This window comes from Capra hircus, chromosome 18 (genome assembly GCF_001704415.2).
Source record: "Capra hircus breed San Clemente chromosome 18, ASM170441v1, whole genome shotgun sequence".
Taxonomy (NCBI): Eukaryota; Metazoa; Chordata; class Mammalia; order Artiodactyla; family Bovidae; genus Capra; species Capra hircus.
Genome location: NC_030825.1, coordinates 40,347,224 through 40,362,493, shown reverse-complemented (window position 1 = coordinate 40,362,493; position 15,270 = coordinate 40,347,224). Strand labels below are relative to the sequence as shown.

General features: G+C 41.3%; 1 protein-coding gene across 1 annotated transcript in view; it reads right to left on the bottom strand.

The window, feature by feature from the left end:
• PKD1L3 (polycystin 1 like 3, transient receptor potential channel interacting) overlaps positions 1 to 15,270 on the bottom strand; it is an 82,097-nt gene that overhangs the window by 11,901 nt on the left and 54,926 nt on the right. Inside the window, exons 22-24 of the mRNA XM_018063159.1 lie at positions 11,685 to 11,784; positions 9,798 to 9,938; positions 8,569 to 8,754 (exon numbers count right to left, since the gene is read on the bottom strand). Of these exons, the coding sequence (XP_017918648.1) occupies positions 8,569 to 8,754; positions 9,798 to 9,938; positions 11,685 to 11,784 (427 nt within the window). The remainder of the gene's footprint in view (positions 1 to 8,568; positions 8,755 to 9,797; positions 9,939 to 11,684; positions 11,785 to 15,270) is intronic.

Below are 15,270 nucleotides of genomic sequence, written 5' to 3'. Positions count from 1 at the left end.
AGCTAATATAATCAGATAAGCAAAAGAAATAAGATATGAACATTTTTTAAAAGGATATGAAATTATTGCAATTTGTAAAAAATAATGAGGGAATTCCTGGTGGCCCAGTGGTTAAATCCACCCTTCAATGCAAGGGACGCAGGTTTGATCCCTGCTAGGGGAACTAAGACCCCACATGCTGCAGAGGAACTAAGCCCACGTGCCACAAGTAATAAGCCCTTGCACCACAACTAGAAAGTATGTGTGAGCAACTGAAGATCTTGCGTGACACAACGAAGAAAAGCCTGCTGCAACTAAAACTCGATGTAGCCAAATAAATGAAGACAGTGATCTAGATAAATGCTCTTGATGTCACACTTCACTTCTTAATTAGAGTGTAAGTTTTGTATGTGATGAAGGTAAGTTGTTATTGGTTTAAAATAATAACTTATAGTAATAACGTAAAGTGTTTTATGTAAGCCTTATGGTGACCTTATGGATTTCCCTGATAGTTCAGTTGGTAAAGAATCACCTGCAGTGCTGGAGACCCCGGTTAGATTCCTGGGTTGGGAAGATCTGCTGGAGAAGGGATGGGCTACCCACTCCAGTATTCTTGGGCTTCCCTTGTGGCTCAGCTGGTAAAAATCTGCCTGCAATGTGAGAGACCTGGGTTTGATCCTTGGGTTGGGAAGATCCCCTGGAGAAGGGAAAGGCTACCCACTCCAGTGTTCTGGCCTGGAGAATTCCATGGACTGTATAGTCCAGGGGGTCACAAAGAGTCAGACATGACAGGGACTTTCACTTCACTATGGTAACTGCAAAACAAAAGCTATAGTAGATACACAGAAGATAAAGGGAGAGAGGAATCAAAGCCTACCACTACAAAACATCAATCACAAAGAAGATGAGAGAGGAACAAAGGAGTTACAAATCAGAAAATAATGAACAAAATGACAGTTTTAAGCGTTACCTATCAATAATTACTTTGAATATAAATGACTAAATTCTCCGGTCAAAAGACACAGAGTGGCTAAATGGAAAAAAATACAAGATCCAACAATATGCTGTCTATAAGAGACTCACTTAAGCTTTAAAAGTACACATAGGCTGAAAATAGAAGCATGGAAAAAGATACTATGCATATCAACAAAATATTAGAAAACCAAAATTCAACAGCACCTTGAAAGGGTCACACACCACAGTCAAGTGAGATTTATCCCTGGGATGCAAGGATGATTCAAAATACATAAGCTAACAAATGTGATACACCACATTAGAAGAATGAAGGATTAACAACTTGCAATCTCAACAGGCATAGAAAGAGCATTTGACAAAATTCAACATCCTTTCATGATAAAAATTCAACAAATTAGGCAAGAAGGAATGTACTTCAAGAAAATAAAAGCCATATATGTCAAGCTCACAGCTAAATTTTACACTACTCCTCTAAGATAATTTAAAAGCTCTTCCTCTAAGGAACAAGACGAGGATGCCTACTCATCACGGCTATTCAACACAATACTGGAAGTCCCAACCAGCGAAGTTAGGCAAGAAAAATAACTACAAGGCATCCAAATAGGAAAGGGGGAAGCAGATGGACCTCCACACGCACAAGAATGCAGCTGGACCCTTTTGTCACACCATATACAAAAAACCAACTCCATACGGATCAACAACTTAAACCTTAGGCCTAACGCTACAAAACTCCTACAAGAAAACAGCAAAAGCTTCTTGACACTTGTCTTGACAATTTTTTTTTTTTTTTGGATATGACACTAAATGTTTAAGCAACAAAAACAAACAAGTGGGAGTACATCAAACGAAAAGGTTTCTGCACAGCAAAGGAAACAATAAACCTATGAAATGGGAGAAAATATCTGCAAACTATGTATCTGACAAGGCGTTAAAATAAAAAATCCATAAAGAACTCATACAACTCAATACCAAAACATAAATAAACCACACTTTTCTAAAGAAGACATACAAATGACTTACAGGTATATGTAAAACTCACTAACCACAGGGATATACAAAAATCAAAACTGCACTATGATGTCACCTCATACCTATCAGGATGGCTATCATCAGGAAGACAAGAAATAACAAGTGTTGATGAGGATTTGGAGAAAAGAATCCTACTAATCGGATTGTAAACTGGTTATAGCCATTATGGAAAACAGCATGGAGGCTCCTCAAAACATTAAAAATAGAGCTACTGTATGATCCAGCAGTCTTACTACTGGCTAGATATACGGAAAGGAAATAAAGTCACCATCTTGAAGAGAGATCTGCATTCCTGTGTTCACAGAAGTGAAGATACGAAATGAGCCAACAAAGAAGCATGTATGATCTCTCATAACTGGAACTTTAAAAAGTTGAACTTATAGAACCAGGCAGAATGGTGGGTACCAGGGACTGGGGTGGGGAGGAAGATGGGTGGAGGTCTAAAGTATACAAGCTTTGAATTTTGGTGAATAAGTCCTGGAGATCTAATATATAGCATGATTACAGTTTATAGATGAAAGTTAACAGCAATAGTGATATACATTTGAAATTTGCTCAGAGAATAAAAGTTCTTATCACACCAAAAACAAAACACCTAACTATGTGAAAAGATGGATGTGTTGATTAGTATGACTGTGGTAATCATTTCACAATGTACTCATATATCAAAACATCACGTGTACCTTAAATACATACAATTTCAATGTCTCCACTGTCCCTAAATAAAGCTGGGGAGAAAAGAGAATCAACCTAAAAACTCTTACCAAAAAAATTCAGCAAGGTATATGGGTACTAAATATAGTAAAATCAACAGCCTTCATATATTCAAACACTAGTTAGTATAGTGAAATCTTATTTACCATAGGAAACAAAAGATAAATCTAACAAGATGTACAAGAATTATATGAAGAAAATTTAATGTGACTGAGGGATCAGTCCTGAGTGTTCACTGGAAGGGCTGATGTTGAAGCTGAAACTCCAATACTTTGGCCACCTGATGCAGAGAGCTGACTCATTTGAAAAGACCCTGATGCTGGGTAAGATTGAGGGCAGGAGGAGAAGGGGACGACAGAGGATGAGATGGCTGGATGGCATTGCTGACTCAATGGACATGGGTTTGGGTGGACTCCGGAAGTTGGTGATGGACAGGGAAGCCTGGCATGCTGCGGTTCATGGGGTCATAAAGAGTCGGACATGACTGAGCAACTGAACTGAACTGAGGGATACAAATGAAGATGAGAACAGAAAAGCATATCACACTCCCAGGTCAGATATCAACAGCTTATCAGCTAAGCTACTGATATGCTATCCATTCTCTAAATTTTTGTAAATCCTTATTTTGTTTCTGTATAAATATCTAGACCTCTATCTACAACTAAATAAGCTCTTAATATATAAAAAGCTCCCATTTATCAAAGCAAGCAAACAAAACCAAGCAGCCCAGTGAAAAACAGGCAAAGGTTATAGAAGGACATTCATTCATTCTTTGTCTCGGTCAGCGTGTACCGAGTGTTCACATACACCAGGTCCTGTTCTAGGTGCTAGGCACAGCAGTGGGCGAGAGAGTCCCAGTCCACAAAGTACTCACATTTGAGGAGGGAGGCAGACAGGCAATGACCAAACAATATTCAGGTAATAATAGTGCTATGAGGAAAAGCTGAGTAGGATGAGGGGACAGTGTCCTGTGGGGAGGGAGCAGGGCTACATTTATTCACAGGGGTGATTAGATGTTTCTCTGAGGAGGTGGCTTATGAGAGTTTTGCTGTTTAGATACTAAGTCGTGTCCGACTCTTTTTGCAAATCCATGGACTGTAGCCCTCCAGGCTCCTCCGTCCATGGGATTTCCCAGGCAAGAATACTGGAGTGGATTATGAGAGAGACACTAACAAAGTCTGGCGAACCCGATGCAGACATTAAGGGGCAAGAGTGTGTGCGGCCTGGTTAGGGAGAGCACAGAAGCTCGTGTGGCAGAAGCAGAGTGAATGAGGGGCAACAGGAGAAGGAACAGAGGCAGGTGCAACAGCCCTGAGTGGGGAAGGCCCTAGGGTCAGCTTTACAGAGGGTTTAAGCTTTTAAGTGTGATGGAATCCATTGGGAGCTTTTGAACAGGGACAAAACACATTTATATGTTTAAAAAAAAAGAAAAACAATATGGGGAAAATGGAATGAAGAAGGGCAAGAGCAGAGGTAAGTTTTGTCCTTATGAGGTGAAAAACGTCTCCTCAGTGTAGTTTTGACTTGCATTTTCTTGTGAGTGCAATTGCAAACCTTTCGTGTATTTCAGAGCTACCTGTATGGTGAACTGCTGGGGACGTGGGCAGATCTTGCATGGTGCTCATGGAAATGTTAATTGGTACAACTGAGGAGGACAGTTTGGCAATAGCTTTTTAAATGAAAAATGAATATACAGTTTTATCAAGTCTTTTCCAGGTACTTATCTTACAGATATAAAATTATGTATGTAAAAGGATATTAATAATAGTACTTTTGTTAATAGTAGAAGACTGGAAACAATCTAAATGTCTATCAATAGGGAGTCGGTTATACAATTTATGGTACATCCATGCAATGGCATACTACACAGTTAATGAATAAAACATAGAAAGGGACAGCTTTACATATGCTGATGGAACAATCTCTAGGCAACCTAAGGGGAAAAGGCAAAAATGCATGACAGTGTTTTTAGCAGGATGCTGTTTATCATCAAATATATTTGCAAATGTACAGATAACCTCTGGAAGAATTTATAAATATAGCTTGAAGATACTATGTGTTTAGTTCAAAACCACCGCTACAAAGCAAGTCATATGAATTTTTCGGTTTCCCAGGGCATATAAAATGTATGTTTAGGGAATTCCATGGCTGTCCAGTGGTTAGGACTTGGCACTTTCATTGCCAGCACCCAGGTTCAATTCCTGGTCTGGGTACTAAGATCTAGTAAGTCATGTGGTATGGCCAAAAAGAAAAGTTATGTTTAGATTGAAACATAGTCTGTTAAGTATACAATACCATTATGTCTAAAAAAGCAATGTACATACCTTAATTACAAACTTAATTGCTAAAAAAGTACTTTATTTCTATAAAAAATGCTAACTATCATCTGAGCCTTCAGTGAGTCATAATATTTTTGCAGTAGTAACATCTGAGATCACTGATCACAAGTTCACTGTAATAAACATAATAAACAGCTGAAATATTTCAAGAAAAACTAAAATGTGACAGTCACAAAGTGAGCAAATTGCTGTTGAAGAAATGGCACAAATGAAGTTGCTTGACACAGGGTTCCCAAACCTTCAATTTGTTAGACAGACAGAGCAGTATCTCTGAAATGTAATAAAGCAAAATGCAATGAAGTGAGTATGCCTGTATAATCAACTGGGAATGAGGTTGCCTCTCAGAAAGACAGAGGGGGATCAGGAGATAAAGGAGAGTTGCACAACATACCTTGTGGTGCATACTGTTTTTCTCCATATTCATGTTTTAATTATTAAAAAATGTTTTAACATGAAAGAAAAAGATTATGTTAGAAAATCTGGCAGGAAGAGGTTTGCAGTAGTTATCAAAGGACTGAGGGTTCTAAAGAAGATAAGAGGAAGGTAAGGAGTGATTTAACTTTCAAAGATAGCCTCACTGTATATTCTTAAGATAAGAGGAAGGTAAGGGGTGATTTAACTTTCAAAGGTAGCCTCACTGTATATTCCTTAAATAAAAAGTATGTAATTACAGAACTGTGAGATTAATGGTTTTCCATCTGAGAAGAAAGTCACAAGAGAAAAAACAAGTTAAAACTGCTGTAAGAGGAATTTTAATTAAATCTTACCAAAAAGATTCTTCCCAAATGTGTTCTGACATTGGACTAGGCTATTTCCCATTCCCCTGCTTTCCTGTTGTCATCAACCTTAATCAGGTTGAATTGGTGCTCAGCACAAAGTGCTTCCACCAGCTTGACATACACAGGCTCATCACAGTTGGATGCAAGCACACACAGATGGGCTTGGTGCTTGTCTAAGGTTTTGGCAGCTTCGCGAATTCCACATGCTAGGCCATCGTGGATGAGGGTGGTTTTCAGCACCTCTTGCAGAGCAGCATTAACGCCCATTATACCTCCAGCAGCAATGCCTTCCTTAGCCATGGCGGTAGGTTACTGGTGGAACTGAATTTTGAATGCACCCACACCTCCGCACAGCTCCATGGGGGCCAGGAAAGCTGAATATACAGTTTTATCAAGTCTTTTCAAGGTACTTATCTTACGGATATATTTGCACGAGTGAAATTATATATGTAAAAGGATATTTAATAGTACTATTGTTAACAGTAGAAGACTGGAAACAATCTAAATGTCTATCAGTATTATCTACTTAATTCTATTTCTTTATCTACATCTCAGATTGCTGTTGCTCTTCCTTAGTATGTTCCAGGTGGTTCTAGTAGAAGCAGAGCTCCAACTGCCCAATTAATAATAGCTAAGACTGGGACTTCCCTGGTGGCCCAGTGGTTAAGAATTCGCTTGCCAGTGCAGGGGACGTAGGTTCAATCCTGGTCCGGGAAGATTCCACACACCTCGGAGCAATGAAGCCTGTGCACCACAGCTATCGAGCCTGTGCTCTAGGCCCAGGAGCCACAACTACGGAAGCCCGTGTGTTAAGAGCCCATGCTCCACAACAAGAGATGCCACTGCAATGAGAAGCCCATGCCCTACAGTTAGAGAGCAGTCCTGGCTTGTCGCAACTAGGGAAAAGCCTGCTCGCAGCAGTGAAAACCCAGTGCAGCCAAAAAAAAAAAAAAAAAAAATTAATAGCTAAGACCCATTGAGTGCCCAACACTGTTTTAAGCACTTAGATATACTAAGTTTTAAATTTTCACATCAACCTTAAAGGATAGATCCTAAGATTATCCCCACTGTACAGATGGGGGAACTGAGGCACAGGAAGTTGAGTAATTCACCCAGAAACACATTGCTGGTAAGAGGAGAGCAAGGATGTGGCTTCTAAGTCTGTGCCTTTGCATCTAGTCTAGCCCGTGCATCTAGAGCCCTTTGCAACAAGAGAAGCCACCGCAGCAAGAAGCCCTTACACTGCAATGAGAGAGAAAGCCCCCACTCTCTGCAACTAGAGAAAGCCCAGGTGCAGCAACAAAGATTCCATGTGCTGCAAAAGAGACCCAGCACAGCCATAAAATAAAAATGAAACTCAGCTAGAAAGAATCAACATGCAATGCAAAGGAGTTGCCACCTGCAACATCTCTTAAATGCACCATGTACACATGAAGAGCTTCCCAGGTGGTGCTAGTAGTAAAGAACCTGCCTGCCAGTACAGGAGACATAAGAGATGCGGGTTCAGTCCCTGGGTCGGGAAGATCCCCTGGAGGAGGGCATGGCAACCCACTCTAGTATTCTTGCCTGGAGAGTCCCATGGACAGAGGAGCCTGGTGGGCTACAGTCCACAGGGTCACAAAGAGTGAGACACAACTGAAGCAACTTAGAAAGGACACACGTTTAAGAAAAGACTATACAGATATAGAAAACAAACTCATGGTCACCAAAGGGGAAAGTGGGAGACTGAGACTGACATATACACACTACTATATATAAAACAGATGACTAATAAGAACATGCTGTATAGCACGGAAACTTTACTCAATGGTCTGTAATGCCCTATACGGGAAAAGAATCTATAGAGTGGATATATGTATATGCATAACTGATTCACTTTACTGTATACCTGAAACCAACATTTCCAACACTGTAAGTCAACTATACTCCAATGACATTAAAAAAGAAAAGAGTATATATGTTTACTCAGATTACACATCACTCAGATTTTTTTTCAGGAACTTAGGAGATGTTTCAAATCTCAACAGAAAGGCACCAATCCTGAGTTTAATGAATGCAGCAATTTCCAGAACACAACTCACTTAATAAGACACAAAGTTATAACAGGACAAAGCATTGGTACTTGGTTGAGAAATACTGAACAAGAAGCATTCATACTAACTCCTCTTGATGGTGAGGTTCTTTGAGGGTACAAACCACTTAATACCCATCTTTTTATCATTAGCTCCTAGGACAGTTCCCAGTACACCAGTTATTCACTACATATTCATGGAATTGAACTAGATAACCAACCAAGAAAAGTCACACATCACAGACAAAGGAATGACTGCACATCAGGCAATATATCAAAACATCACCCTGGTGTGAGATCTTTCTGATTACATCTGGGCTTAGAGAACAAACTTCAGCTGCGTGTGGTTCCTTCCTTCACAAGGAGGCAAACAACCCCAAGGACCACTTCAGTTACTTCTCATGCTATAAGTGAATAAATTCTCAACTTTGTTTATCCCTCTAGTGAAACTCTTCAGTGGGAACCAGCCCTCGGGGACCGATCACCCTTGGGTGAACAGACATAAACCTGAAACTGCTTAGATGGGTCCCTGGGGGTAGACCTTTGGGTGCCCACAGAGGTGCAGTCATATTGACACAGCCAGCGAAACTTTCTCCAGTGTTCTAATGGTTACTGTAGGGGCATATGGAAAACCAACTGTATCCCACATTTGCAGGGCTGGGCCCCTGGACTGTATTCTTACCTCTGTAATCCCCGTACAGGTTGGGAAGGAGGGTGCTATTGGCCCAGGTGTAGAAATGCTTAAGAAGTTTGATCTCTGAGAAACGGTGAGAAAAGCTCTTGTGGATAGCTTGACGGAGGTAAAATCTATTGGAGTTCTGCGTCGAGTAGACTGTAGTCATCAACAGGGTAAGGAAAAGGATTTGTGCTAGTACAGAAGCGAGAAAGCCATAGGTGAAGTTGAAATTGAAATTTCGAATTTCAGTTCTTTGAAATTCTCTGTATGGTCAGACTTACGGAAGCCAGGGGGAGGAGGGTGGGGAGAGGGGTGGGCTGGGATTTTGGGGTGGTGCATGCGAACTACTACGTGTAGAAGCGATAAACAAGAAGGTCCTACTCTACGGCACAGGGAGCGGTGTCTCCTGGGGTAAGCCATAATGGAAAGGATATGAACAAAGAATGTGTGTATAGACATGTATAACTGGGTCACTCTGCTGTAGAGCAGATTGGCAGAACATTAGAAAGCAACTATACTTCAATTTTAAAAAATCCTCTCTATGTTTTTCTTCATTTTTCCCTAAGCATATAGACTTTCACAGGTCAAAAACAGTCAAAAATTGGCACTTCCACGTGATTCAACTTAATAATTGTCAGAGATAAGCCAAAGCATCTGGCTCCTGTATGTGCAGCAATAGATATGTATATATTCCTTCCCAGAATTCTTTTGCCACTGATCAGAAATTATACTTGAGATACATAAAATCTCCCATAAAAAATGCTTTTAGTTCTAAGGTCTAAATGACCTCCCCCATCCCCCGCAAACAACTCCCTGGGTCTCTTCCCATCCCCAGTTATCTATCGATTGTCTCTGCTCATATGACAAAACCAGAATTTGTCTATTTTGGTCCAGAGAATCCAGTAACCCAAACACTAGATGTGCTGGACCTTGTACTTACAGGACAATTATTTTTCAAAGCATATTCATTTTCCCTCCACCCTGTGATGCTGACCAAGTTTCAAGATTACATTCTGCAGACAGAGGAAGTGACTTCCTCAAGCACACAATTAGATCGTAAGTTCAGGAGGCCCTCCATGCACCGAACAGCCTTGTTTAATAGCATCCAGAATGTTTTGAGGTGAGTACTTTAACATACTTTCCCCCGCTTCTAGGTTTTCCATTTATTTTCACTCCCCCTTTCCTTGCTGGGAAATGTGTTGATGTATCAACATGTTATCATCTCCTCTCCATACCTAAAACATCTCCTGTCAACTTGAAGAACTTCTTCTCTTCCAAGGCTCTTCCTGGGCACTTGACTGGCGTGTTCATAGTGGGGGCTACATAGATGGAGTTGTTCTTATCTCTTGAACCAGGTAATGAGGAAGGACATCTTGCTGTCAAAAATTGAAATGTAGGCCAAAAGAGGGTTATATTTCATTAAGTAGTTATTCATCAACATCTGCTGAGCATCTACTATGAGTATCTCCTATTAAATGCTAAAGTGGAGAAAAGAAGTTACACAAGCAGTTCTTCCCAAACTACCATCAAAGACTTACAGAAATATTTCCAATCCATCAGGGACTAATACTTTCGTAAAATACAGTAAAACTGGAAAACCGACACAGAACAGAGGCCTACAAAAAGAAGCCCCATTTTGAAAATTAGATTCAGTAGGCCTAAAATTAGTCTGCCCAATTGCTATAAATGTTTCTAAAGGCTTGTTCTCAATTTCTCTACTTATCTTGGACTAGAACCAAGCAGTTTTGTCAGTGGATTTCCCAATGGGAGTACTGTTCCAGAGTGGTGGTTCTCACTGTAAGATGGGCAGGGGGATCACCTGGAATTGTGTTAAAATTCAGTTTCTGGGGTAAGGCCTAAGAGCCTGAATTTCTGACAATTCCAGGAAATGCTAGTGCTGTTCTCCACACCACACTGTGGGCAGAAGAATCTAGAGACGTGTAAATCAAGATGGGGAGAGAGAGGGAGTTAGAATATGACCTAAAACATGTCAGCCTGTAGGAGCCAAGTACTGAGGGATCACTGGAGGGAAAATTAACCTCCTGGAGGAATTCAGAGAAGGTGGCCCAGAGGCAGTGACATAAGACATTTGTTTTAAATGAGTCAGAAAGAATTCTCTAGATGGATAAAGATGAGGACAAGAAAGAAAAAAAGTCACTTTAGCAGAGGGAACAGCAGTTCAAGAGATGGAGAAATGAAATGAGGACTGGGAAGGCAGTTTGAAGTCAGATTACTAGTTTTTTAATCTCAGAAGGAATAAGATGCCAACCCCTTAGCAGCTTGTCCACCACTCAGCTTAAGAAACAAGTGGCAGCTGAGATAAAACCTGCTGTGCACCTCTCTGATGGTATCCCTTCTTTCTCTTCTTCATAGCTAATCCTCTCCTAAATTTTGGGAGTTTATCCTCCTACGCATTTCATTAAAAAATGTGTCTCTAAGCAAGGCATGCATTTCTTGCACGATTTAAATGTTGTGTTAAGGGACTTCCCGCAGGGGGGCATGGGTTCTATCCCTAGTCGGGAAACTAAGATCACACATGCGGTGCAGCCTGGCTGAAAACAGAATGTTGTGTTGATTTTTCTGCCATTTGCTTTTCGGCCACCTTTTGTGAGTTTCATCTGTGTGAAATGAGTGGTTCTAGTCAGTTTTATTCAGACTTCCTCAGGCTCGGTGATTGAGTTGGGAGTGGGATTTAGGATTATTCTTAGTTTACAGCTAGTGGTGATATTATTAACTGAAATGAGAAAACAGTAAAGAAGGGAATTTGTGGGGCAGGCAAATAATTCTGCTTGGGGCATGTTTGAGACAGCCGTAGGCATTCAGATACAGAGGGTGAGCAGTTGGAAACAGTACCTGGGGCTCAAGGCTAGAAACAGGAGGAAGGAATCTGGAATCTAGGGGAGAGGTGAAGCTCTGAGTGACCTCCGGAGGGACGGATCATAAGGAGTTCTGGTGACCCACTGGTTTGGTCTTGGGTCAGGGAGGAGGCACGATGGCTGGTTAGAGACAAGATCCCTGAGTGGATAAATTTGTCTTAGTCAGTGAGGTGGCTGGGAGTGCACTGTTCTGATACATAATTTGCTCTCTGCAAAATGAGATATCAGAAGGATTAGCTGAATTACCCCAGAGTGCCAAGATCCTCCTGGTTTGATGTTCCTTCTCTTTGTGAAGTTGTGGCAGCCTGTTCAGCATCAGTGAGTAGAACAGCGTGAGGAAGATCACCTAGACAGGAAAGTCAGAGGAGGCACTAATAATGAGCAGATATCACAGAACCCAAGAAGGCGGCACCGACAGGTAGAGGTGAAGGTGGGCATGACTGCTACATCTCAGTGAGCTGGCCCTTTATATTTATGGAACACTCAGGACTAAGTAATTTCATAGTTATTTCTGCATAACCACAAAGACATGGTTGATATGTTAATCTTTATATTTTTGCCTGTAGTCTTTGATCTGCTTGGTTAGGAAAACCTAAACTATCAAATGATTTGTGATGCTTTGTATAAATTGTTCAGTAACACCTGTCTTTGGAACAACTTTGATGAGCAAGACTGAAGAAGCTATGCTTTTGAAAGTGCCAGTTTTGCTGAAGGCATGGAGTTTTAGAACACAGTAAGCCTCTGTAGGGGAAACAAGTACCCACCACCACTCCTTAAATTTCCTTGGAGAGGAGGAAGTGCCCCAGTCCTCAGAGAACAAAGGACAAGAGTAATTATTTCTGGCCCACTGCTGCACTCCTTGCTGTGAGGGGACGACGGCAGGTGTGCGTGCTCTGCAGACCTGAAGTTGCCCTCTAGTGGACGGTCTCTAGGACTAGATCTGAGGCGGACGTGCCAAGCTGCTTCAGTGTCCGACTCTGTGCGACCCCATGGACTGCAGCCCACCAGGCTCCTCTGTCCATGGGATTTTCCAGGCAAGAATACTGGAGTGAGCTGCCATGTCCTTCTCTTTCTGACCCAGGGATCGAACCTAAATCTCTTACACTTACCCAGGATTGGCAGGTGGGTTCTTTACCACTAGCACCACTGGGAAATTACTAAAAAGTATACTTGATGGACTTCCTTGGTAGTCCAGTGGTTAAGTCCATCTGCCTTGCAATGCAGGGGATGTGGGTTTGATCCCTGGTCGGGAAAATGAGATCTCATATGCCACAGAGTTACTAAGCCCAGGTGCTACAACTACTGAGCCCATGCACCACAACGAGAGTCCTGTACACCGAAATGAAAGATCTTGCGTGCTGCAACTAAGACCCAGCACAGCCAAAAAAAAAAAAAAAAACTACACTTGCCCATAAGTGAAATGAAAGTCGCTCAGTCGTGTCTGACTCTTTGCAACTCCATGGAACTCCATGGACTATTCAGTCCACGGAATTCCCCAGGCCAGAATACTGGAGTGGGTAGCCTTTCCCTTTTCCAGGGGATCTTCCCAACCCAGGGATTGAACCCAGGTATCTTGCATTGCAGGCGGATTCTTTACCAGCTGAGCCATAGGAGTTCAACCAAATTCTCTCTGTAGCAATACTGATAACTAAGCTAACACATTGGTTTTCTATCTCTTCTGTTCTTCTTTCTATATTTTCTAACTTTTAAAAACTGATATACATTTATTATTAAAAGTTTGAAAAAATTTAGAGACTTTAAGAAACTTTAAAAATTTGGAAAGTGAAAGTGTTAGTTGCTCAGTCGTGTCTGACTCTTTGCCACCCCATGGACTGTAGCCTGCCAGGCTCCTCTGTCCATGGAATTTCCCAGGCAAGGATACTGGAGTGGGTTGCCATTTCTTTCTCCAGGAGATCTTCCCAACCCAGGGATCAGACCTGGTCTCCAGTATTGGCAGGTTGACTCTTTACTGTCTGAGCCATCCATTAATTATTTTTGTCTTCAACTGAGCTAGTTCTCCACATCATTATATTTTCTATAACATTTTAAATGGTTGTTTAGTGTCCTATAACACATTAGTTCAGTTCAGTTCAGCCGCTCAGTCGTGTCCGACTATTTGCGACCCCATGAATCGCAGCACGCCAGGCTTCCCTGTCCATCACCATCTCCCGGAGTTCACTCAGACTCACGTCCATCGAGTCCGTGATGCCATCCAGCCATCTCAGCCTCTGTCGTCCCCTTCTCCTCCTGCCCTCAATCCCTCCCAGCATCAGAGTCTTTTCCAATGAGTCAACTCTTCGCATGAGGTGGCCAAAGTACTGGAGCTTCAGCTTTAGCATCATTCCTTCCAAAGAAATCCCGGGGTTGATCTCCTTCAGAATGGACTGGTTGGATCTCCTTGCAGTCCAAGGGACTCTCAAGAGTCTTCTCCAACACCACAGTTCAAACGCATCAATTCTTCGGCGCTCAGCCTTCTTCACAGTCCAACTCTCACACCCATACATGACCACAGGAAAAACCATAGCCTTGACTAGATGGACCTTAGTTGGCAAAGTAATGTCTCTGCTTTTGAATATACTATCTAGATTGGTTGTAACTTTTCTTCCAAGGAGTAAGCATCTTTTAATTTCATGGCTGCAATCACCATCTGCAGTGATTTTGGAGCCCAAAAAAATAAAGTCTGACACTGTTTCTACTGTTTCCCCATCTATTTCCCATGAAGTGATGGGACCAGATGCCATGATCTTCGTTTTCTGAATGTTGAGCTTTAAGCCAACTTTTTCACTCTCCTCTTTCACTTTCATCAAGAGGCTTTTTAGCTCCTCTTCACTTTCTGCCATAAGGGTGGTGTCATCTGCATATCTGAGGTTATTGATATTTCTCCCAGCAATCTTAATTTTAGCTTGTGTTTCTTACAGCCCAGCGTTTCTCATGATGTACTCTGCATATAAGTTAAATAAGCAGGGTGACAATATACAGCCTTGACGTACTCCTTTTCCTATTTGGAACCAGTCTGTTGTTCCATGTCCAGTTCTAACTGTTGCTTCCTGACCTGCATACAGATTTCTCAAGCAATGAACTATTCATGAACATTTAAATTGTTGTCAATTTTATCATTACAAACCACTCTGAATTTTCTCAGAAAAGACCCTTAGAAGTGAAAGTTAGCAAAGGAATGTAGAGTTTGAAGGCTTTTACTGTATATACTGCCTAATTTTCCTCAGCCAGCATTAAGTGCCTATTTTCCCTGGCAAATGGAAACACAAATACACAATGCAAATCACTATGTATTCATTTGTTTTTCTCTGCCACTGTTAAAAGCAAAATTGAATCTTATTGTTCTAATTTATTTGACCGGTGAAGAGGAGCTTTTTACAAGGTTTTTTTTTGGGGGGAAGTGTCATTGAAATAAAGTTTTTTTAGCTTTAAAAAAGTATTTACACATACTTAAAACCCACTTTTTTTGGTGCATAATTCTGTAACTTTTGACAAATACATAGAACTGAGTATCCACCACTAAAATCAATATGCCTCATAGTTTCATCACCCCAAAAAATTCCCTGATGCTGCCCCTTTGTGGTCAACCCTTTCTCCAACCTTCATCTCTGCCAACTACTGGTGGATTCTCCATCCATGTAGCTTTTGCTTTTTGTAGACTGTCATATAAATGGAAACGAAAAATATGCTTTGGGAACAGGCTTCTCTCACTTGGGACTCATTTACAATATGGCATCTGAGAGTCATCCATGTCATTACACATACCAGTAGTTTGTTGCATTGATGAGCAGTCTTCTACCATATGGATGTTCCCCAGTTTATCCATTTAGCAGTT